General features: G+C 38.9%; 2 protein-coding genes and 1 non-coding gene across 3 annotated transcripts in view; 1 reads left to right on the plus strand and 2 right to left on the minus strand.

Moving 5' to 3' along the window:
- The first annotated feature begins 866 nt into the window (after positions 1 to 866).
- On the plus strand, positions 867 to 21,028 carry washc1 (WASH complex subunit 1). The gene is made up of 11 exons (XM_088340300.1): positions 867 to 1,216; positions 5,940 to 6,080; positions 6,167 to 6,278; positions 7,780 to 7,926; positions 9,964 to 10,100; positions 11,656 to 11,791; positions 13,254 to 13,443; positions 13,505 to 13,645; positions 16,844 to 17,002; positions 19,172 to 19,240; positions 20,689 to 21,028. Exons 2-11 carry the CDS (start codon positions 5,941 to 5,943, stop codon positions 20,829 to 20,831), a joined length of 1,374 nt encoding a protein of 457 aa, XP_088196426.1. The 5' UTR covers positions 867 to 1,216; position 5,940; the 3' UTR covers positions 20,832 to 21,028.
- Positions 18,190 to 18,262, minus strand: trnav-gac (transfer RNA valine (anticodon GAC)). Its single transcript has one exon. It is a non-coding gene; the product is annotated as a tRNA-Val (tRNA).
- A 1,861-nt stretch (positions 21,029 to 22,889) lies between the features above and the next one.
- Positions 22,890 to 25,735, minus strand: part of ddx11 (DEAD/H (Asp-Glu-Ala-Asp/His) box helicase 11) — a 45,636-nt gene continuing 42,790 nt past the window's right edge. Inside the window, exon 28 of the mRNA XM_088339325.1 lies at positions 22,890 to 23,921. Coding sequence (XP_088195451.1) covers positions 23,880 to 23,921 — 42 coding nt within the window. The 3' untranslated portion in view covers positions 22,890 to 23,879. The remainder of the gene's footprint in view (positions 23,922 to 25,735) is intronic.

A 25,735-nucleotide genomic window follows, 5' to 3' on the forward strand; every position in this document is an offset into this window, starting at 1 on the left:
ATTCACCTTCTTACACTTTAGTATATTGTGTGCATGGGTGTGTTAAGCATGTCTAGGCGTCTCGAAAGGCCGGACCTGTATATAAGCCGCATGCTCCCACATTTAGACAAGCATTTTAGGAGGAGATCAAGGTTCTGACAGACAAGCTGAAAGAGGGTGTCGCCATATGCAGGCAATACACAAAGAGGCAGGCAATACACAAAGAGGTAAGTATTAGTTTCAGGAGCGAGAAGCAGCAAGTCAACTGCAGGAGAGAGAGTGGGAAAGGTGAGATGGCACAACATTCATTTGGACAGGTAACTTAAAATTAGTTTTATCTGGTTATATCAGTATCAGAAATATTTTATTAACACTCCACTTATTAAAACATGAATATTTTGTTTGTTTGTTTGTACATGATTCAATTGTTTGTTTGTTTGTAAATGATTCAAATTGAATCTTTTCTTCCGGCGCCGTCACGAATGGCAGCCACTCCAGCAGCTCCCGTGTTATTTTCGATTGTTCTCGATTGTTCTCAGCTCAGGGATGCTGCTGGAAATGTGAATTTCCCTTCGGGGATGAACAAAGTATCTATCTATCTATCTATCTATCTATCTATCTATCTATCTATCTATCTATCTATCTATCTATCTATCTATCTATCTATCTATCTATCTATCTATCTATCTATCTATCTATCTATCTATCTATCTATCTATCTATCTATCTATCTATCTATTATTACAACACAATGTTGTTGAACACGAAGTTGCAGCACGTTAAGTAGAATACAGTCGTCGAATTGCCAATTTACTCGTCACGTCGAGTTTATTACGTTTGTGCGTGCATTTGAACGCCTCACAGTGAATGACGAGGCATCACGTGACTGAGACACTTTCATATAATTAAGCTTTGGTATACATCCGATCCGAAGTCGAGTTTTGGTTTTCCATGAACACACATGGCTTTAAACTATTAATAGATCAATAAAATCTATAAAGATTCGAAATGTGCGTATTTAAAATGTTCAATTTAATGAAATGTTAACCAGTTTTCCCATTCTAATTTTAATGTCAAAACGTTTCCGAAGATATTGAACGTAGCACAGAGGATTTTAGTCACATGACCAACACGGAAGTGAACTGGTTGTTGTTTTGTTACAGCCGCTAGCCTGGTGTTTCTTTTCAGCCACATCGATGCCGGGGAAGTCTTAATAACTCTACATTTCGACGGGCAGGTAAGAAATGCATCTTTACAAAAAGGAAACGATTTCGAATTGTTTTTAAAATGGGAGATGATACCCTTTCATGTAAAGTGCATTCTTTCGTGTTTTGTTAATTCGTTTAATGTGGGTGTATTTCCAGATTAAAGATGAGTTATATGATGGATAAGGAATTTGCATACCGAAATAATGTCAAAGGATCATGTGTTGCTGCTGCTGCTGCTGCTACTGCTGCAGTCTTGTGAGAGTCAGATGAGCATAATCGAATGCATCTGATCAACTGAATTTGCAACTCGCTTCAAGATTGTCGTGCTCGCTTCTGATCGCTTGCACGACATAGTATTCTCCTGTGTATCATTAGGGAACGAGCAAGAAATATAATAATATATGTAATTGGTCAGTCGCTATACATAGTCTGTAATAATCTACAGTGCAGCTCAGTTTTCGCGTTGCAATGTGATTTCGGAACCCCATTGTTCCTACATTGATGTTTTAAAACCTGCACATCTTTAATAAAATAAGTTTGTGCAGCACTTGTCGAGTCACATGTATTTGGGGTGCACTGGCTCATGGAAGTTATAAAGTTATAAAATCCCCTGAGTCAGATTCGATCTAGATACATTTCGATTAGAATACATGGACAGATAGATTTTGATTTGATGACACCTGGCAAAGGGTCAATTTATTTTCCCTTAAAGCGGCTCTTAAGCCCTGCCGAGCAGCTCCCTAGCACTTTTCTCAAACTGTTTACACATTGAAAAAGATTGGGGAGGATTTATTTTAGTAAACATGACACAATCATGAACATTTCCAGTGCTGTAAAAATGTGTGTAACAAGTATTTCATTTCAACGAGGAGCTGGTGCGAGTTTACAAGCCACAAGCTGGCCTCCTTGCATTGCTCCTCGGCTTTGCTCTCTCTATCCACTGTCCTAAGCTGTATGGCCCAAATTCTGCCCCATTTTAAAAGGGAAGCATCACCAGGCAAGGCAGGCTTGAGTTCTTTTGGACAGGATTATTTGCATTCATTCATTGCTAATCTATGCGGCAGCGTGTTGGGGAGGCAGCGTCAAGAAGAAGGATGCTTGGACAATCCATCGCATCCACTACACAGCATTATCTCCAGACAGAAGAGCAGTTTCAGCGACAGACTGCTGTCACTGTCTTGTACTACGGACAGACTGAAGAGATCTTTTCTTCCTCATGCCATGAGGCTCTTTAACTCCACCCGACAGAGTAAAGGCCCAAATTAAACCACACCACCTACATTGGATATTACCGAATCTTACTGCAATATGTATTCTGTGTAGCACTATTTAGTTACTCTATATAACACGCTACAGTGGGCATTTGCACGTCATACTGGGTATTTGTATATTGTATTCTTTTGACTTTATTATTGTACTGTTCTCAGCTCAGGGATGCTGCTGGAAATGTGAATTTCCCTTCGGGGATGAATAAAGTATCTATCTATCTATCTAGATGCCTAAATGTTTGCTCCTATAAAGAGAAGTTATCCAATAACCAATAAGTAATGTGGAAAGAACCTTCCAGGGAAAGCACGCTACATTTGTGGCAGAGTGCCCAGTTGGAAGTGAGAGAAAAAGTGCAATTGCATCACTTTTGGAGAAATAAGATGAGCGCAAAAATAGATTTAAGAATTGGATTGCATCTCCAAACTACACTACTGCTGCGGGTTTTGTTGCAACCCAGGCGATAATAAAGCGGGGAAAGACGTTTATAGATGGTGACTACATGAAAGAGTCATTCATCACTAATTTGGATCATCTATTTGTAGACTTCAATCACGAAACTCAAATAATGCAAAAATTAAAGACGTGCCTTTTTCTAGTAAGACAGTGAAGGAAAAGGTTGTTAAAATGGCAAGCAACATCCTTAAACAACAAATAACGGACATTCAGTGCCAGATTACTCAATTGCCTGTAATGAGTGATGCAATGGATTTTTTTTTCTACTGGATTTCTTTACTTTTTAAAAAACAATGAAACATACTGTAACTCATTAATATTGTCATGAAGTTAAGATTGAAGCGGTATCCTACAACAGCATAGTCACATGGTGCATCATTAACCAGAGAATGCGCTACATCCAACCTCATCATTTTTACAGTAGGCTAATATAACTACAGGGAGTGCAGAATTATGAGGCAAGTTGTATTTTTGAGGATTAATTTTATTATTGAACAACAACCATGTTCTTAATGAACCCAAAAGTCTCATTAATATCAAAGCTGAATATTTTGGAAGTTGGAGTGGGGCTTTTTTAGTTTTAGCTATTTTAGGAGGATATCTGTGTGTGCAGGTGACTATTACTGTGCATAATTATTAGGCAACTTAACAAAAAACAAATGTATACCCATTTCAATTATTTATTTTCATCAGGGAAACCAATATAACAGCTCAACATTCACAAATATACATTTCTGACATTCAAAAACAAAACAAAAACAAATCAGTGACCAATATAGCCACCTTTCTTTGCAAGGACACTCAAAAGCCTGCCATCCATGGATTCTGTCAGTGCTTTGATCTGTTCACGATCAACATTGCGTGCAGCAGCAACCACAGCCTCCCAGACACTGTTCAGAGAGGTGTACTGTTTTCCCTCCTTGTAAATCTCACATTTGATGAGGGACCACAGGTTCTCTATGGGGTTCAGATCAGGTGAACAAGGAGGCCATGTCATTAGTTTTTCTTCTTTTAGACCCTTTCTTGCCAGCCACGCTGTGGAGTACTTGGATGCGTGTGATGGAGCGTTGTCCTGCATGAAAATCATGTTTTTCTTGAAGGATGCGGACTTCTTCCTGTACCACTGCTTGAAGAAGGTGTCTTCCAGAAACTGGCAGTAGGACTGGGAGTTGAGCTTGAGTCCATCCTCAACCCGAAAAGGCCCCACAAGCTCATCTTTGATGATACCAGCCCATACCAGTACCCCACCTCCACCTTGCTGGCGTCTGAGGCGGACTGGAGCTCTCTGCCCTTTACCGATCCAGCCACGGGCCCATCCATCTGGCCCATCAAGACTCACTCTCATTTCATCAGTCCATAAAACCTTAGAAAAATCCGTCTTGATATTTTTCTTGGCCCAGTCTTGACGTTTCAGCTTGTGTGTCTTGTTCAGTGGTGGTCGTTTTTCAGCCTTCCTTACCTTGGCCATGTCTCTGAGTATTGCACACCTTGTGCTTTTGGGCACTCCAGTGATGTTGCAGCTCTGAAATATGGCAAAACTGGTGGCAAGTGGCATCTTGGCAGCTGTACGCTTGACTTTTCTCAGTTCACGGGCAGTTATTTTGCGCCTTGGTTTTTCTACACGCTTCTTGCGACCCTGTTGACTATTTTGAATGTAACGCTTGATTGTTCGATGATCACGCTTCAGAAGCTTGGCAATTTTAAGAGTGCTGCATCCCTCTGCAAGATATCTCACTATTTTTGACTTTTCAGAGCCTGTCAAGTCCCTCTTCTGACCCATTTTGCCAAAGGAAAGGAAGTTGCCTAATAATTATGCACACCTGATATAGGGTGTTGATGTCATTAGACCACACCCCTTCTCATTACAGAGATGCACATCACCTGATATGCTTAATTGGTAGTAGGCTTTCGAGCCTATACAGCTTGGAGTAAGACAACATGCATTAAGAGGATGATGTGGTCAAAATACTAATTTGCCTAATAATTCTGCACTCCCTGTAATCTAGATTCATACAGCATGCGTTCCATTTATTATAAGACATAAAAGGATTTTAATTTTTTGCAGGTCCGGACAAATTTGTTTTTTTGGCCCAATATGGTTTTCATAATTTTGGGTTGCCTACCCCCACCTTAAAATAAATCAACTTGTACTTAATGGGAACTAACGTGAGTACACCTCTGAGTAAAACTTCCCATTTGGGCTGAATTGTCAAATCTTTTGTGTGATCATCAGCCACTATCATGTTTTTTCTTTTTAGAATAGTGAGCAGGTAGTATGATGTTTTTTTTTCATAGACTTTGTGCACAAATACAGAATGCGAGTAGAGTTTATTCCATTTTGTTAGATACTGCAGTATTGAATCAATTATTAAGGACTCGGCTCACGCCGACCACCACCTCTTTGACTTGATACCCTCTGGCAGATGCTACTAGCACCTTAAAACTAACAGGCTCAGAGAACTTCGTCCCCAGAGCCATAACGGCTCTAAAAAAAAGCACATAAAACAGAAAAAATATCTTGCCTGTGAATGGGAAAATGTTTACATTATTCAGGTTTTATTCTTCTTTTTGCACAATGTTGCCACTAAATGCCATTGCACTATTTTTCATTATTCTATATTTCTAACACACTTATAACTAAGGCCAGTCCTCAAGCACTACTTTGTAAATAGTTGCCTATTTATCCTAACATTCTTTCTTTTGATCTTGTTTTTCTCTTTTAAGTCTTTTATGACATATATATCCTGGAGTGCCACAGCTAGATAGATAGATAGATAGATAGATACTTTGTTCATCCCCGAAGGGAAATTCACATTTCAGCTAATCCCATTGTAAACAATGGTCACTATGTGATTATCAAGACAATGAAGACTATTTTTGTTCTATTTTCGTTTTTGACAGCATCATGTTACTTCTGTTTATTTTATGCACCACAGGATATATTAACAATGACGTGGCCTATAATGGAAACAACGTTAACACCCCTGTTTTGATAGTATTTGCGATCTTACCTTTTTCTCTTTGATGCAGGATGTCCCAGAAGTTGTGCTTAGAGGGTCAGGTGTACTCTGTCCCTCTCATTCAGCCGGAACTGAGGAGAGAGGAAGCCATTCACCAGATAGCGGATGCATTATTCTTCCTGGAGACAATCTCTACTGACATCTTTAAGAGGTAAGCTCCACAGAAATGTATTTCTACGGGTATTTATTTTCTTGGATTAACATGCATTTTTTTGGGTGTATTTGTATAACTTTTAGAGTGTCTAATAGCGTTGAGAAAAATCGGCATCACCTGCAAACCGTCACTGACCGGATCCGACTTGTCCAGGCTCGGGTGGACAGGATCAAAGGCAGCAAAAAAGCCACAAAGGTAAATTGACAAGAATGGAGTGTTCCCCTCATCATATCGGTGCATCAGGGATTTCTTCTATTAATTAGTTCTGCGGATTCTTGGATACGTTGCAGGGTTTCGGCGTAACTCCAAGAGCACACTCATACCAATCGCAAAACTGCTTTCAGTTTCCTGGGTGCTAATTTGAGCAAGCGTAATGAATTATTAAAGGACTAGTGACAAACAAATAACTCTCTATACATTTGTGTGGCCGCATTTGACTTTTGACATTAATTAAAGGATGTATCTCACTCATCAAAATCAATGAAGTACTGTGCCTGTTTGCTCCCGCTCCAAAGTTCATTGCTGCGTTCAGTCTGTTTTTACAAGGTGTGCTGTATGTGGGTTTCCAGAGTCGTAGACTTGCACTACCTAAGGATGACTGTGGTATTTCTGACGTTGGTGCAGAGGATTACACAAAAATATCCCGGAGAAAGTAACCAATACACATGTGAGGCTTTTTTTTAGCGCGTAAGCTTAGTTTTCATGTATCATTCTCTTTGGTACTCCAGGTCCCACAGTGCTTAGCCAGCATTTAAAGGACAAGTAAACAGATTCCTTTTATTACGCTACTGTACATACGTATTTCATTCCTATTTTGTGGAAATTCTTCTAATACGGCTTGTTATTGTTGCAATATTGAAATGCATCACTGCATATATTATCTTGAGTTTTCCAGTTATAACCTTTATATTCTTTTCAACATTACATCAATATTTAAATCAGATTAATCGTTAAGTGTTAACGAATGCACTTCATGATTATTCATTTATTTGAATGTAGTTATTTAATTATTTAATTCTTGTTTTATTCACTTGATGTCACAATGTGTCCCTTCATCTCATTGTTATTCAGTCTCTACATTGTTCTAAGTGGTGTTCTGATTTACTGTTGAAGGGAGAGGCACTGAGTTTTCCAGAACCCCTGGAGGATTCAGTCGGGACAAAGAATTGATGGGAGACCTGGAATTTGGGAATTTTCTACTGACTTATGTTTCGTTTTTGTCATAGCTCGCCATGATAAATGATTTTCAGCTATTTTGAAAGTTTACATGTGACACTGTTACAGCCATGTTCTGTATTCACAAGCCCAGATTATTTAGTTGCATTTTGTTTTTACTGTAATTCAATCCTCGAAGAAACTGCATCACTCCAGTGTGCCATCTCGTAACCCTGATGGTAAACGATTACACGGAGGAAGAAAAGGCTGTCCTTCTTCATTATAGAAGGGAATCACTGTGAATATCAAGGAAATACTACCATATTAAGTTAAAATGGGCATATGTTAGGACGACTTCTACAAATGCTACCTGAGTATTGAAACCTGCTCAGTAATAAGAAAAATGAATCTTTGTAGTTTGAATATTGCAGGACAAACCTAAAATATTCTTCTCACACCATCTCGATCATGAAAACGGCAAAATTAGACACTTAAACTGTTAAAAATTGTGAAAAGAAATCCTTATTTGTATGTCTTTTAGGTCTTCTCCAGTGCCAAGTACCCAGCCCCAGACCGACTCCAGGATTATTTTTCTATTTTTGCGGGAGCTACCGACCCTTCGACGCAAGCCCGACCGCGACAAAGAATACAGAGCAAACTTCGGCCTTTCGATGAAAAGACTTTACAGGTAAAAAAACAACAGATTAGTCTTTTAATTTAGGAAGTACTTGTGTGAATGTCTTGGAGTTTGCTGCTCGTGCCATACGCAAATTAATACACTCAAATTGAGTAGAATGAATATACAATCACTAAAAGACGAGCTTTTAGATTGTGAGAAGTTTCTTTATTAAACTTGTTTAAACATGAAGCTTCCATTACAAATTGTGTTTTGGTTCTTCACATTGACTTTTAGTACATAGGGAATTATTTTACATTGTAAGTTTAATGTCTAATTAAGGTAGAAAATAACCTCAGTATTTCCCAAGGTAGCATTGCTTCATTTTGCTTTGTTTTTGTCTTGTCTTGGGACAAATGAAAACACACAGTGCAATTTTCTTTGTCACACAAATGCATTAGTCAGTTTCCGACTTTCATTCACTTCTGTGGTTTTGCCTTTGTTTACCTGATTTTTTTTTTTGTCATACTTGTTATTCCTGTGCAGTATCGGTCTTTGAAATCAATCACTCACCAATATGTGAATTATTTAAGTCATGATTTCCTGCTTCCTAAAATTGTTTAAATGCATATACTCATACTTCAAAACACTAAATATTACTGTAACTGGTTCCTAAACCATTTACCCGTATACAGTTCAGTATAATAATATAACATTAGACTTATTGACTTACAAATCATTTGATTTGTCTCAATTATGAGAATGCATGTTTCCAAAATCTCCAGATGTTTACCTTCATTGTTGCCTATGATTTTGGTGTTGAATGTTGGCTTTCAATAGAACTATTAGTTTTTACATCTAAGACCATTGTTGGCTTTGAAAGCATGCTTCTATCAACAAAGTTAGCTCAGAAATTGTCATCCTGATTTGGCTTTCCTTGCTTCAAAAAGTCTTATCACCTTGTGAATCACTCAACCTAATCAACTATTTGCCTGAGGAGAACACTTGCATTGTCATGTTTGTGCTACTTGTTTTACGATGGTGTCTCATTGCTATGTATGAACATACTTACCTCAACAACTCTTTGACTGGTTGTGATAAAATAAAGGAGCTGGACAAGTTAGGTTCAGATGAGAATCAGGCCGAGTACTGGCTACATCTCCTCATGAGCCTAATTGATGTTTCTTGTCCCTTATTTTTTGTTTTATTCAGAGATGTAATGTGATATACCTAACAAATCCATCCATTTGTATAATACTTATAGAACCTTAAAATTACATCTTAGACTAACAGGTCAACCAAAATTGGGGTAATTTGTTCAAACTTTCTTGCCTCAGTTAAAAGCCTCACTGCATCATTTTATACGAGCTGCAAGCTTTTGATACTAGACTTGGAAAGACCGGAGAATAGTACATTACAATAATCAAGAAGGGAGGTATCAAATGGAGGAATTATAATCTCAGCATCAGACTGGGACAGCACAGGGTAAATTCTTGCGATTTTGGAAAGATGGAAAAAGGCTGTTTTAGTAATATTCCTAACATGTAATTTAAAGGACAGATTAAGGTCATATGTGATACATTTTTGATTGAAATTGTGTATGTTTATACGCTGCCCAATGGTGAAAAAAATCCTTTATATAAACAAAGAGATTGATTTAAATAAAAATCTAATATGCACAAAGTATCTTAAAAACCTGCTTTATTTTAAGTACTAATAGGTCAAGATTTTTTTTAATTTATTTGACATAAAGTGAGCCTTACATTAAGATAGCTGATATCATTGTCAGCTGTCTTGCTCCTTCGGGTTCCCAAATACCCCAAAAAACCTGCTGGAGAACATGGACAAGTAAGTAAAAGAAAACTCAGTTGGTGCAGTTTGGTCACTTTGAGTCTCTGTAGTTTGTATTCTTCTTTGTTGCACTCGCTTTTGGTTGCGCTTTACAATACAGCGACATCTAATGGTCAAATATTGCAGTGTCACACAGATTGTGTGGGTGGTACAAAAATGTTAGTGAATTTTAAATTCCACGAAAACCTTCGTGCCGAGTTTTAAAAGGTGCCCCTTTCCTGCTCAACCCCTCACTTACTGTTTTCTCTTTTCTGACAGGAGAAGCTGGTGTACTACCCCGTGTGTGCAGGCAACAAAAAGAAATCAGAAGATGATACAGAAGAAGGGCTGGGCAGCCTGCCACGCAACATCTCCTCCGTCAGTTCCTTGTTGCTCTTCAACACTTCAGAGAATCTGTGAGTTCACACGTCTGAGAGTGCTTCTCACACACACATATGCTCGTCGAAAGGATACATTTGTGTACCAGACAAAAGGACAATTAACTCATTCAAAGCCAGACATTCATCTCAAATGGCGAAGCCAATTTTTCCATTTTGACTCATTGTAAAAGACTTACGAAAAATGTAGTTCTGTAAGTACACCCCTCACACCTCTGCAGGGATTTATTTACAATGTTTAATAGAAGATAGATAGATATTCATCCCCTTAGGGAAATTAACACTTCCAGCTAGTGTTGAAAATAAAATAACAATAACATAAAAGAAATAGAACGTGTCATAATAGTCTGTAATAATAGTTTGCAATAGTCTTTGATCTGTGCAGCCCTTTGAGACTCTTGTGATGTAGGGCTATACAAATAAACATGACTTGACTTGACTGACTTGAATACAAAAATACCCAATATAACGTGTTGATATAGAGTATTTAAATAGTGCTACATAAAATACACACTGTAATAAAAATAGGGTAATATGCAAATGTGGGGGTGCTGTTTAATGTGGTCTTTAACTCCCCCCGGTGGAGTTAAAGAGCCTCGTGGCATGAGGAAGAAATGATCTCCTCAGTCTGCCCGTGGAACAAGACTGTCACAGCAGTCTGTCGCTGAAGCTGCTGTTCTGTTTGGAGATGATACTGTGTAGTGTATGTGATGAATTGTCCATGATTGACCGCAGCTTTTTCAGTGCCCGTCTCTCAGCTACGGTTATCAGGCTGTCCAGCTCTGTGCCCACAACAGAGCCCGCTTTCCTCACCAGTTTATTAAGACAAGAGGCGTCCTTCTTCTTAGCGCTGCCTCCCCAACATGCTACCGCAGAGAAGAGGGCGCTTGCCACAACAGTCTCATAGAACATTTGCAGGAGCTTTTTGCAGATGTTGAAGGACGCCAGCCTTCTGAGGAAGTAGTCGGCTTTGACCTTTCCTGCATAAAGGACCTTTCCTGTTGGCAGAACATCACTGAAAAAACATCGCTTTGACATAATGAAAAGATGTCTGTCAACAAAAGCCATGGCTTACTGGAAAGATAATCACTGGCCTGATGAGACAAAGATTAATTTATTTAGCTCAGATGATATGAATCACGTGTGGCAAAACTCGATGTGCAAAACTGATGGGGACATACCCCAAGCGACTTGCAGCTGTAATTGCAGCAAAAGGTGGCGCTACAAAGTATTAACTCGATGGGGCTGAATCATTTTGCACACCCACGTTTTCGTTTTTTATTTATTAGAAAAGTTTAAAATATCCAAACAAAGTGTGTTCCACTTCATGATTGTGTCCCACTTATTGTTGATGCTTCACAAAAAATACAGTTTCATAACTTGGTGTTTGAAGTCTGAGATGTGGCAAAAGGTCAAAGTTTAAGGGGGCCAAATAGTTTTGCAAGCCACTGTATCACAAAAACATTACCTTTAAAGGAGCACAATTCACCTTCACTGTACAGCAACAAAGTCATTGTCCTCAGTTATTTCAAATCACAAACTAAATCTTGTTTTGGTCCATCTTCTTTTAAAGCTACAAGAAGTACGTCTTCTTGGATCCACTGGCGGGAGCTGTGATCAAGACGCACACAGCCATCGAGACGGAAAAAGAGGAGAAACCTTTCGATGCTCCGCTGTCCATCACAAAGAGAGAGCAGCTCGAGAGATTGGTAACGAACACTGGTGTTTTACAACCTTTTTTGAGACATGGCACACGTTTTTTTCATTTAACAAACCTCGCGGCACACAGTCTGTCGAAATTGTTTCGAAATTAATTCATGAATTAAGTCATAAAACTTAAATGATCATGTTTCCTGAATAGACGGTATGTTTTTCCTCATCATTTGTTTCAATTTGGTTATAGATGTAGATGTAATTTGAGATTTTACTTTATTTTTATGTTGTTTTTGTAAAAAAAATAACTTGAGATAATACCTAAAATGTAAAACGTTTTTACAACGTTCTAACTTTCCTTTTTTGTCTTTTCTTTTTTTATTAAATAAGGACTATGCTTGAACCATTCCTTTCATCAGTTTCCATGTGAAAAAAAGCAGTATTATATCATATTAAACATGTTTGACCAAAGCTAAATATAATTTTCCCAAGCCACTTTGAAATTGGGAACGTATTTCCTGCTTATCACGTCATCACTCCTTTTCGTTCATGTACATGTTTTTTTTTTACCGAGAACTAAGACCAATCCCATTACTTCCCCTAGACATTTTGGCTTGTTCATCTATCTCCTTCCCTTAACACTTCTTTGGAAATTGGGAACGTACTTCCTGCTTACCACCTCCCACACTTGAAATTTAATTAAAATATTTTTTATTCACGTTTTTTTTTCCGGTGAAATAAGAAAATGATTAATATCCGCAAAATTATGTGTATTGATTTATTTTTAAGTGCATTTTTAAATTGCTTCATCAGACAAAATAGGGTAATATACTGTTGTATTGGCGGCTGAGTGGTTAGCGCGTCTGTAGCTTAGTTCTAAAGGTCATTGCTTTAAATCAAACGTTCCTGTGCGGAGTTTGCATGTTCTCCTCGTGCTTTCGTGGGTTTCCTCCCTCCTTCCCAAAAACATGCATGCCACTTTAATTGACCATTCCATATTGTCCCTCGGTGTGAATGAGCAAGTGTTGTTGTCTGTCTCTCTGTGCCCTGCAACTGGTTCCACCAGTTCAGGGTGTCCCCTGTCCACTGCCCGAGGATAGCTGGGATGGGCTCCAGGACCCCCGAGACCCTACTGAGCATAAGCGGTGCAGATAATGGATGGATGGATACTATTGTCCCTCATGAGCAGATAATTATTATATACAAAAAACATAGTTATCTAATGCCGTTTACAGATATGGAGGAATGTTATGCAGCCAATCACTGGAAGGAAGATCGTGAACAATGGCATGCTTGTTTTTTCTTTTTTTTTCAAAGATAAAATTGGGCAATTTTATGCAATACACTGGTTGAAAAACACTGACTTACAAAATATAAAATCAATGTTCCCAATTGAAAAAAATCAAGACTCTTTTTCTAAATGTGCCTGAACACAGAAGACATTTTGACATAGTAGAAATCCACAGCAATATTTCAATGGTCTTTGTTAAGGATGCTTGGTTTCTGACATTTCGACAGACGGCAGAAAACTACTTCTACGTACCAGACTTGGGCCAGGTGCCGGAGATCGACGTGCCCATATACTTGCCAGACCTACCGGGCATCGCCGATGACTTGTCCTACAGTGCCGACCTCGGCCCTGGCTTTGCCCCGTCAGGACCGATGCTTAACATTCCCGAGCTTCCGGCCTTCTCGGAGGACAGCGCAGGTAATTCCACGGGGGAAGGTCGGGTGATGGTAGTTTGTTTGACCGACTGGTTCTTTTTCAGGTGAGATCTACCCTAGCGTTCCTCCTCCACCGCCGCCACCTCCTCCTCCTCCAGCCACTACTCCAGGTCCACCACCACCACCACCACCACCTCCTCCGCCTCCTTCTGGAGAATCAGCCTCAGATGGAGCTCAAAGCTCAGGTTTGCCCATTACAAAAGGATAAATTATGAGGTGTAACCGACAACAAAAACATGGCCTGGTAGTTCTTTGCTTTGTTTTCCTACTTCTATAGGACCCATTAAACCATATATTTTTCACATTTCTCTCATATTTTCATAGAAAGTCCTAAATAGTCATTCATGCACAACATTTATTTAAGATTTTAAGTCAAGTAATGTTTATCTGTGACGACCTTTATCACAAGGAGTTTCAAAGGGCTGCACAGACCATTGCAAACTACAGACTATTATTACACCATCCCCTGATCTAAAACAAAGCAAAAACTCAAAAACCTCGGCATGAGGACAATGAAGAAACCTTGAGAAGGGACCGCACATTAGCTAATCCCCCTTCCAGGATGACCAGGCTGCAACGGATGTTGCATTGACTAGCAATACAATTCTAAATAAAATATAAATAATTAAATTATAATATAAAATGAAAATTCAAATTTAAAGGATGGCCATGTTGTAATGGATGTATAATACCAACAAAACCTTAATATCACATCTCAAGCTTTTATTTATTATTTCAATTTTTAAAAGCAGCATTCTCTCCACATTGGACACTTTTGATCAGTTACCTCGGTTTTTATCCAATCAGAAAACTGTATTACCATTATTTATGCATATAATTGCTGAAAACGAAAATTCAGCTGACAAAAAGTCTCGATGGTACTTCATTGCCAGTAGTTAAAGGAAAAAACACATTGTAGTCTGTGTTTTCTATAAGTTTATATATGTGCAGTGAAGAAAGTAAGTATTTCAACTCCCTGCTATTTTGCTATTCCACCCACTTAGAAATCATGGAGGGGTCTGAAATTGTCATCGTAGGTGCATGACCACTGTGAGAGATGAACTAAAAAGAAAAATCCGGATATCACAATGCATGATTTTTTAACAATTTATTTGTGTGATACAGCTGGAAATAGGTATTTGAACACCTGTGTATCATCTACAATTTTGACCCTGAAAGACCTGTTAGTCCGCCCATTCGAAGTCCACCTGTACTTCATGTATAATCCTGAATCAGATGCACCTGTTTGAGGTCGTTAGCTGCATAAAGACACCTGTCCACCCCATACAATCAGTAAGACTTTTACTTGTAAAATGGCGAAGACCAAAGAGCTGTCCAAAGACACCAGAGACAAAATTGTACACCTCCACAAGGCTGCAAAGGGCCACAGAGCAATTGCCAAGCAGCTTGGTAAAAAAAGGTCCACTGTTGGAGCAATCATTAGAAAATGGAGGAAGCAAAACGTGACGGTCAATCTCAATCGGAGTGGAGCCCCATGCAAGATATCACCTCGTGGGGTCTAAATGATCCTAAGAAAGGTGAGGATTTAGCCCGGAACTACACAACAGGAGTTGGTCAATGACCTGAAGAGCTGGGACCACCGTTTCCAAGGTTACTGTAGGTAATACACCGAGACGTCATGATTTGAAATCATGCATGGCATGAAAGGTTCCCCTGCTTTAACCAGCACATGTTAAGGCCCATCTTAGGTTGGCATAGAACCATTTGGATGATACAGAGGAGTCATTGGAGAAAGCTTTGTGGTCAGATGAAACCCAAATAGAACTTATTGGTCATAATTCCACTCGGCGTGTTTGTTTGAAGAGTACAGTCCGAAGAACACCATCCCTACTGTGAAGCATGGAGGTGGGAGCATTAAGCTTTGGGAGTGTTTTTTGGCACATGGGACAGGACGAGTGCACTGCATTAAAGAGAGGATGAGAGATTTTGAGGAACAACCTCCTTCCCTCAGTCAGAGCATTGAAGATGGGTAGTGGTTGGACATTTACAGACGCTGCCCTACTTGTGAACGAGAATGGAATGGAATGTATGTTTAGGGTTTATATACGTAACCTGTATTGTTTTGTACTAAAAAATAAACATTTTATAAAATAATATTCTCTATAAAGATAGTTAAGTTTAAATTACTTTTGGAAGAGGAGCTTTAACAGTATGGTGACCAACTCCTCCGTGGTGAAAAGTGTTCGAAAAAAAAGCAAATCCAGCCATTTTTTTGACCGCATCAATCTTTCTTATTTCACTTTCATTTCAAAAGAAACGGCTCGCCTCTTCTTTACACTTTACACCAACCATATTGAATGGATGCACGAGATATTAAACAATAAAAATGTTCGCATCTACCGTTTTTCATAAGTCGACGGTCGTAAATAGGAGAGCGTCTGTAGTTGAGATCTATAAAGATAGTACCTTCAAATATAAACAAAAATTTGAAGCAAAATAAAAATCGGGATTCTATCATGCCATATCATAAAAAAAATTTAGGAACAAGGATTTGCAGAATACGTAGTCAACACCTATTCAACTCTTATTTTAATAGATTACAGTCTTTTCTTGATTAATAGTCACGTTTGTTTTCATGGTTTGAAGGACTTTTTGTTTCACTGTTTACACCAAGGGTCTCCAAAGTGGGGCCCCCAAGGACAGTTGAGGTGCCTGCGGACCTGTTCTGAATATAGCTCACAAGTGCTCGGTCATTGTGATTTTCTAGTAAAATGATTTTACATAGTAACAACATAGTAATAACATGTTATTTTAGATATTCAAATATATAAACTCCAGTTTAAGGGCTTCATGGGGAAAAAAATCTATTCAAGTATTGATAGTTATTTTTTTAAAGCAATTGAATAGGAGAGTAGAATGATAATCGATTGTGTATTAAACTTTATTTATCTTTTTATTGAGAGTTTAAATTTTGTTGAAGTTCACTGGCGATTGACAGATACCAGCATGGGGATTGGGAGCATTAGACCACATCATCTCCGCCCAGTGTACTCGCAGGAGCCGAACGGAGAGACAAACACATGTTAATTAACCAATAAACCAATCAAGCCCAATAACGAGTAAATGGTCAAAATAAGACTGAAAGCCGCAGACCAGCAGGTTTTCTCTGTTGTATAGTGCTGTAAAAACCCCAACCGTGACAATTCTAGTTGGCCAATCAGTCTATTAGTCAAATAACAAACTATAAAACCTTGAAAAAACAGCAGTGTTATGCGATTACACAATCGCACCACCTCACGATATCAAGTCGATTTCGGTTAATCGTGCAGCCTTAAATGGCTCTATGTAGCATGGCAATAACGATTAGATTTCGGTTAATCGTGCAGCCCTAATCTATCGGTTCTTTCACCTCTACTCTTCAGTCCCAGTGTCCGGCGCCCCCTGCGAGGTGGTCCAGCCCTCGGACGGCCGGGCCAACCTCTTGGAGTCCATCCGCAATGCCGGCGGCATCGGCAAAGCAAAGTTGCGCAACGTTAAAGAGCGAAAAATGGAAAAGAAGAAACAGAAGGAGCAAGAACAAGGTGAGGGGGCAACATGTTTTATTAACGGCAAAACCCACGGTGGCTTTTAGCATCGCCCGTGCGCACCAGTGCGAAGCGGCCCGGTCTGTAAGTCACTTGTTATATTCCTTTTTGTGGCTGTTGCAGAGCAAAGCTACATTAGGATATAAATTGCACAGTTTAAGCCGAAAAATCCAGACTTCACACAAACGGCTACTTAGTTTAAATACGGTGCCTAGCGAAAGTATTGCCCCCACCCAAGACTATTCGTCATATTGCCCCATTTCAGACTTCAAACGTAAATTTCTAAGAATGAATAACATAAACCTAATCTTGAAATAAAACCAAATTATTTCAACATTTTATATTATATCTAGTTGGTTGGACCACTTAACCACTAGTTTCGTAAGGGCCCAGTTTCCTGTGAAGGGTCTTGGGCAAATACAGCCCATCCTTCTCCAGGCCATCATGTTTCCATCCGGTCTCACACTGGGGACCTTTCACATGTATAACAATTGTGCTAACCACTACACTAAAGAAACACTTTGTATTTTTTAATTATGTATGTTTAATCAAAGTATGCTTTCAAATAATTAGCAGAGCTCTGAAAATTGGATAAAAACAAAAAAATTACTAATTTTGCTTTATGATTTTTATACAAAGCCTTTTTGTCATTGGTTGAAATGTAACGAGCATGTTTACACAATTAACATGTTAACCACAAGAGGGCAGTCGAAGATCTCTGTTTCTGAAAGGCATCCATTTTTATCCATTTCATTAAATATTTTTGGTTTGGTTTTGTTATCCCTTAACCACTAGAGTGGTAAGGGCACAATTCCTGTGGTGTGTCTTGGGCAAGTACAGCCTGGTGGTGCCCATCCTTCTCCAGGCCAGCCTGTTTCCACCTGGTCTCGAACCGGGGACCTTTCACATGTGAGGCAAATGTGCTGACTGGACACCATGCCATGCATGTCTAATCTCACTCAATTGCTCCCTTTATTAATGATTGCAAATTCTTTTATTAAGCTATAATAAACCTTACGAACACAACTTGGCACCTATTTACTCACAGTAAGGCAGCTTATGTAGAATACGTAACAATATTAACAATCTACGCTGACGGTGTCGTCTGCTATCAGTGACTGAAACAATCTGGGTTAGAGCCAAAATGGTCAAGACGAGATCAGTCTAACATCCCTCTCCAAACATGTTTCCACCCGGTCTCAAACTGGGGGCCTTTCGCGTGTCAGGCGAAGGTGCTAACCACTGCACTACGGAAACTCAACTAAAAACTATAAAAGTAGGTGTGGAAAATATAACCCCTCGACCCCTGTTTATCTCAGCTCATCCAACTGACTCCAGAAGTTCCTTGAAGATATCTAAATAATCCAATGGCGACCTAAATGACTAACAATGGCGAACAGAGTGTACCTGTGTGCCATTAATTCACAGCTTCATTGCAACTGCTCCGTTAAAACCAGAACTCTGAGATCTGTGATAGCATAATGAATGCCAAAGAACACACCAGGCAGGTCCAGGATAGAGTTGTAGTAAAGTTTTAAGCAGGAATGCGAAACAAAAACGCTTAGACATGTCCCGGAGCACTGTGCAAGCAATCATATCAATATGGCGAGAGCACAAAACCATTGCAAACCTACTAAGACCTGTGCGTGCCTCTAAAACTTCGGCCTACTTGCGAGGAGACTCATCCTTAATAAATGGACGCATAAATCCCCTCATACGCACAAGAGATGGATTAGGGAAATATTTCAAAATCTGGAGCTTGTGAAAATCAGAAAAAATAAATCACATATGTAAATCATTACATATATGCGGTTCTGCAAATTACATCAATCACACCATAGTTTGTTTTAATGTTACTGGAGAAATTGACTTTGAAGGTCCCTGAAAAGTGCTTAAACTTGGCTATGAAAAAGGTGTACAAACCCTCCATGACGCTTCATACAAACTCATGCCAGCTGCCGTTAATCACAAGCAAATAAAAGCAAAGCCAACAGAGAGCATTGTTGAGAAAACTAGCACATATTTCAAGCATTTATAAAGCATATCAACCAAAATTCAAGAAACACTAAAATTCAAGCATTTTTAAGGATATTAAGCACCCTACGAACCTTGACATTTCTTTTCCTGCCCAAGTCAGAAACCTGACAAGATATTTTTTTTCCGCAGTTGTAGCAGCATCCACCGGGGGTGACTTCATGTCCGATCTTTTCAACAAGCTTGCCATGCGAAGGAAAGGTACGTACGAGAACGCGAGCACGTTTTGGGGTGACGCAAATGGAGAGTGTGCTCGCTGCAGAACCGCGGGGCGGAGCTGCACCAGGTTCAGTCCCGCCCACAGGTTAAATCCCGCCAACCAGAATTTTGTTTTGCCTAGTATCCAAATCAATATATTTTTTTACTTGATGAAAGTGTTTGTACCACTAGGAGGCACTAAATATTACAAAGTGTCCATTTAGATCAGTCAATAGTCAATTGGACATTGTTGAACGATGTAAAGGGACATCATGTAATATTTATTCCCTCCTAATGGCACAAAACAAATTTTCAATCATTGTTGGTGAAATTAGTATTTCTTTTACACCTAAAGTAAACTTAAGTTGGTGCCATATTTGTCTGCCACACTGTTCCTTGTATTACCTGCCCCTGCTTATACCAAACAGTGCCATCTAGTGGTCAAATATTACATACAGTACCTTTAGATCTTTTTGGATGGTCGAATCTTTTTAAAGTTCTTTATCCACTACACTATTAGTATTACAGATTCTGCCCTACTTACGACCAGTTGACTTATGCGAAACGGGAGATAACGTTATTTTTCGGGATGTCGAAAAATATCCGGATATTGCTGTAAGTTCGATTTTGTATCGTGTGCACCTATTTCCGATTACAGGACATTACTGTAGTGCTTCTTTCCGCCGCGTGGTGCTGTGAGATGTCACCCAGCATCCCCTCCAAAGAAATCCACTTGCTCTTCCTACTTCCTTTCAAAAATTTCTATACTGTATCTCCAGCGCGCTAAGAACTTTGACGTTTTCATAGCTTAATATCTCGTGCATTCATTCAATATGGTTGGTGTAGAGGCGAGCCATTTTTGAAACTAAAGTGGAATAAGAAAGCTTGATGCGGTCGAACAAATGGTTAGATCGCTTTTTTTTCTGCCGCTTTCTACCACGGAGGAGGAGGTTGCCTAACTCTTGAAGCTCATCTTCCAACAGTAAGTTAAACTTTATTTATCTTTATAGAGAATATTATTTTATGAAATGTTTATTTTGTAGTATAAAACAATACAGGTTACTTATATGAGCCTTAAAAATTCTTATATAAACCTTAAATATACAAAATATAAATTCACTGAAGATATTTACGAACAATTTCAACTTACGGACAACCGTCCGAAACTTAACTCGTTCGTAAGTACGGCAGCGTCTGTACTTGTTTATTGCGAAATGAAACTTAAACAACCTGAATAGAGAATTGAACGCTAGACACTTGTTTTTATATCAACACTGTAACCCACTATGCCAACTCGTCAAATTATGAAGAGCATCCATGGAATATACGTCCTCAGAGATGTCCAGTGGCCGGGGCTGTATTTGATGGGCGGGTTTGAACCTGTGGTGGTTCTACAGTGAATACCACATGCGCAAATGTCGCATCCCATCTTTTTCTTGCCTTTTCCTAAGGTATCTCCGGAAAGGGTCCGATCGCTGGAGACTCATGCGAAACCTCCGCAAGCCGCGAAGGAGCATTTGCAAGAATGTCGGATGTCATCCCTCCACTCCCTGCCCCGCAAACTACAACAGATGACGACGACTGGGAAGTCTAAAAAAAAAAAAGTGGACCGGAGGGATTGAATGCACTGATTAGGGTTTGAATCTTTGTTTCAGATACATTTCCTCTGTAATTATTTAACATTTCGGTAAAGGCGTCATGCAGAGAATGAAGTTTTGAACTTAACCAGATTTGTTACTGCATAAATATTTTATGAAAGAATCCTTATTAAACATGAATGTAAAAGTTAAATATGACTCATTTTTCCTAACATTGAATGACAAATCGCCGTCGTCAAATGTTATTTAGGTGTTTGTTTGTTTTTTTGCCTAAATGGAATGTTTACTCTGTAAATCAAATCATCAGGTTGTAAAAATAACACAAGAAATGTGTGTATTTGATTCAAGATAACCCCAATAATAATAAAAAGCCCCCAAATTAAGTTGAAAAAAAATCAACAAAGGCAAAAAAAATGACAGTTTTTGTAGGAATTTTACCAAAATATTTTTCCCCCTAAGTTAAATGTAAATGGTTTGTAATTATATAGCGCTTTGAGTCTCTGAAGACCCCCCAAAGCGCTTTACAATGTGCTTCACACTTCACATACCGATAGCTGCGTCAGCCATGCAAAGCAACTACCTACATATCAAGGGCATTAGGGATTCAGTGTCTTGCCCAAGGACACCTCGACATATAACAGAGGAGCCGGGAATCGAACATGCGACCTCTTGATCCCAAGACGAGCCCTTTACCTCCCGAGCCTAAAAGTTGAAAAAAACTTACCTTTGGAATTTTACATCTTTATTGAGAAAAACACTTGTGAATGTACCAAAATAAAAGCATTCCATAACACGGCTGTAAAATGATATAACTTATGCAGAAATATCCGTATTTCACCATGACGGCAAAACGTTCCGTTTCCTCCCCCCCTCTTCAATAAACCAATGCTTGCATTACATAACAATAGACTTTCAATATTTAATGCGGCCGATGAAAGGCGCGCATTGTAGCCGCTTCAATAATTTAATCAGACACGCAGCATTTAGAAATGTTACAGCCTCACAGCGGTTTAGGAAATAAGTGCACACCCCCTCAAATAGTTTCTGCAACCAAATCTGTTAAAGTTACCCTACAACTGTAACCTTGTGCAACTTGATAAAAATTCTGATAAAAAGTGGTTGTACAAGTACCGTATTTTACGAACGACAGGGTGCACCGCATGATAATGCGCATGCCGTTGTAACTACGGGAAGGTTTCTTTTCCCCTGGAATTTTCTGAAGATATCCCATTTCATATAACATACTTTTCCATTCTTAAATATGTTTTCACTACTAAAATGAATGGTTAACAAATGGTGTTGCCTTACATTGTAATTAAGAACTTCTAATTGTATTTACTGTATTTTCTAGTCTATAAGGCGCAATGGATTTTAAGGCGCACCCTCAAAAGTAATCTTCCGTGTCATTTTTTTATTTTACTACATAAGGCGCACCAGACTATAAGACGCATGGCAATATAATTACGGTAAGAGATGGGGTTGTTTAAAAAAAATATTTTGGGGAAAAAAAACAAACTTTCGTCTAACAAATTACTGTTATCAAATCTGGTTTCACGACTAAAATGAAATTCATTCATAAATGGTTACCAAATGGTGTTACATTATAATTAAGAATTTCTAGATGTATTTACTGTATTTTGTGGTCTATAAGGCGCACTGGATTTTAAGACGCACCCTCAAAAGTAGTTTTCTGTGTAATTTTTTCCCTCCCTACATAAGGCGCACCAGACTATAAGGCGCATGCCATTATAACTAGAGTGAGATTTTTTTCCTTTCGTATAACAAATTACCGTTATTAAATCTGGTTTTACTACCAAAATGAATTCATTCATTCATTCCTAAAAGGTGATAAATTAAAATAAAGAATTTCTAATTGTATTTACTGTATTTTCTGGTCTATAAGGCGCACTGGATTTTAAGGCACACCCTCAAAAGTAGTTTTCTGTGTAATTCTTTCCCCCCCCTACATAAGGCTCACCAGACTATAAGGCTTATTCCATTAACTAAAGTAAGAGTTGCATAAAAAAAATATTTGGGAAAAAACCCTGTCTGGTTTCACCACTAAAAATGAATTCATTCATCCATAAATGGTTACTAAATGGTGTTACATTGTAATTAAGAATTTCTAATTGTATTTACTGTATTTTCTTATTCTATAAGGCGCACTGGATCATAAGGTGCACCCTCAAGAGTATTCTTCAGTGTAATTTTCCCCTTACATAAGGCGCACCAGACTACAAGGCGCATGCCATTATAACTAGACTAAAATATACAGTTGGATAAAAAAATATTTGGGAAAAAAACTTTCATATGACAAATTACCGTAATTAAATTTTGGTTTCATAAATGGTTACCAATTGGTGTTATTCATTTCTAAGTGTATTTACTGCATTTTCCTGTCTAAGGCGCACTGGATTATAAGGCACACTTTAAAATTTGGGGCAAATTTGAGTTTTTAAGAACACAGAATATTCCAGAAAATACGGTAATAAAAAGCACAATTTAATTGCAATTTAGGTACTTGTTTTGCACAAAACTATTGACAGTGATCCCAAATTGTTACTCATTGCTTTCTAAAGTTAGGGGTGCATATGTTTACCTTTAAAATCGTCATTTTTATAGACACCTAAAACTGGCAGATTCCCCGATATTAATTTGAAAATAGCATCTACAGGTGTGGACCAACCAGTACAGTATTCTAGATTATTTTATTTTCAATGTGAAATGACTTTTGAATTTTAGGCAGTTTTGGGGGTTTTGTACGTGCTGAGGTCGGGAAACAAGTCACCCCTTTTCAGAATTTAGAACTGGATCGTCTTTGTGTTTATTTTTAACTAATCATTCCTGGTAACCTGAAAAAGACCTTCTGATAAACCTCAAAGACTATTCATCCTTTTTTCAGTAGGCTTTTCCTGACTTAACAGCACCATAAGAGGAACCTGACAGGTATGATTTCGGACAGCAGGGTGGAATTGTTTCGGACACAACATGACTGGCTGTGATGACCATGCCACTGGACTGCAGCACTTGGGACTCAAAAGGGATTAAATCGAGTTGATCTTTTGTTGCTTCTTCTCCACAAAGAACTGCAGGCGGAAAGGAAAATTGGACAATGAGAGAGGAGTAAAGCAAAACATCTTAATAAAACATCATAAAGAAAAAGAAAGCGATCCAGTGTGGATAGCGGAGCGATTGTACGAGCTGTTGCCCGGTAACGCTAAGATTTCACTTGAGCTGCAGGAGTTCCATTTGGTCTCCATTTGCACTGCTAAATTTTGCTCTCCTTTCCTGGATGTGAGGGTGTTACCGTAAGCCAGTGTTGAAGCAATTTCAAAGGGGTTGGGTAAATAAAACGTAAACCACCTAAGAAAATGAATTATATGTGAAAACAAAAAATCTGGGCTCAAAACTCAAAATCAATCTAGTTCCCTAGGTGATGGCTCTTAACGCATTCCGCACCATTAACTGCTGCAAGATGTCAAATTTCCATTTTTTGGTAGGCTTGCATTACATTTCTATGACACTGCTATGGGGCCCTTTGTAGTTAAAAGGTAAATCGTACTGTTTATCCATCCATACATCATCCACACCGCTTATCCTCAGTAGGGTCGCGGGGGCGCTGGAGCCTATCTCAGCCGTCTTCGGGCAGTGGGTAGGGGACATTCTGAACTGGTTGCCAGCCAGTCGCAGGGCACACAGATAGACAACGCACTCGTTCAATCACACCTAGGGACAATTTGGACTGGCCAATTAACCTGACATGCCCGGAGTAATCCCACGCAAGCACGGGGAGAACATGCAAACTCCAAACAGGAAGGATTAATCCCATGACCTCAGAACTGTGCTGCAGACACACTAACCACTTATCCGACGTGCCGCCCCGTTTACTGTCTAGAAAAATGTTTTTATTCTGCATGCTTACAATGAATGATGCACCCTATTCATGGCCAAGTTACGCACTTTTAAAGGACTTTTAAAGCCAATTTTTCAATTTCTCCTGGACCATTAAGAGAAATCAGGTGTGAAACCTATCTTTTTGCAGAGCCACAAATATGTCTGCGATTTACACATGCCATTTTGAAATAATTTATCGAGACACATTTTTAGATATTGAGTAAATCGTAAATATATTTCTTTTGAGACAATTCCGTCCCCATAAAGGTGTTGTATAATATATAATAGCTTACATTTTCAGTTGCAGGAAGTTGTCCCGTTACGATTTAACACTAGGAAAGGCAACCTAATTTTTTTGCATTGCCCAGAATAAATGTTCATGTTTGAAACGTAATACTTGCACTAATACACATTAAATTGTAGGTCTAGCATACAACTGTCCTCTTGGGTGTGGCCCATGGGCACGATGACACTTCATAGGACAATGCCCTACAAACTAAAGGCAGCTGCAGTTAATCAAGAGGAATGAAACGCTATGGCAAAACAAAGCCAAAGGGGAGCAATGTCTGCGTCATTTTCAAGCAGACTTCTTGTGAAAAATGGCAACAATTTCAAACATTTACAAGCACTTGTGAATCTTTAAGAAAACAACAGTCAAGGATTTCAAGCACCCGTACGAGCCATGAGTATTGGACATCTTTGAGGATGCCGGGATTGTTAGCTACATTATGCAAATAATTAGCACAAAGGGCACCCTGTTTGATACGAATTCTGTAAAATAACCATGTTATTAACATAATGTTTCAAGGTTACTATCAAGTCAATTATTGGAAGTAAGGTTTAATAGACTCGATCAAACACTAAAAAATGTATTTTAATACAAACTCAGAGTGACCCCGTGCTGGTAAGCTATCATCTGAACACGTCCGCAGACACCTCAGCTGTCCTAAGGGTGGCCCCTGGTGTCTGCGGGCACCACGTTGGAAACCCCCGGTTTCTATAATTA

The sequence above is a fragment of the Urocampus carinirostris genome, chromosome 7, assembly GCF_059441175.1.
Source record: "Urocampus carinirostris isolate Australia breed hairy pipefish chromosome 7, RoL_Ucar_1.0, whole genome shotgun sequence".
NCBI lineage: Eukaryota > Metazoa > Chordata > Actinopteri > Syngnathiformes > Syngnathidae > Urocampus > Urocampus carinirostris.

Excerpts from the sequence above, each read along its gene's own strand:
- washc1 (XM_088340300.1), top strand. The coding sequence starts at position 5,941 with ATGTCCCAGAAGTTGTGCTTAGAGGGTCAGGTGTACTCTGTCCCTCTC. Across the intron at positions 6,081-6,166 it reads TCTACTGACATCTTTAAGAG|AGTGTCTAATAGCGTTGAGA; the intron begins GTAAGCTCCACA and ends TATAACTTTTAG. Across the intron at positions 11,792-13,253 it reads GAGAGCAGCTCGAGAGATTG|ACGGCAGAAAACTACTTCTA; the intron begins GTAACGAACACT and ends ACATTTCGACAG.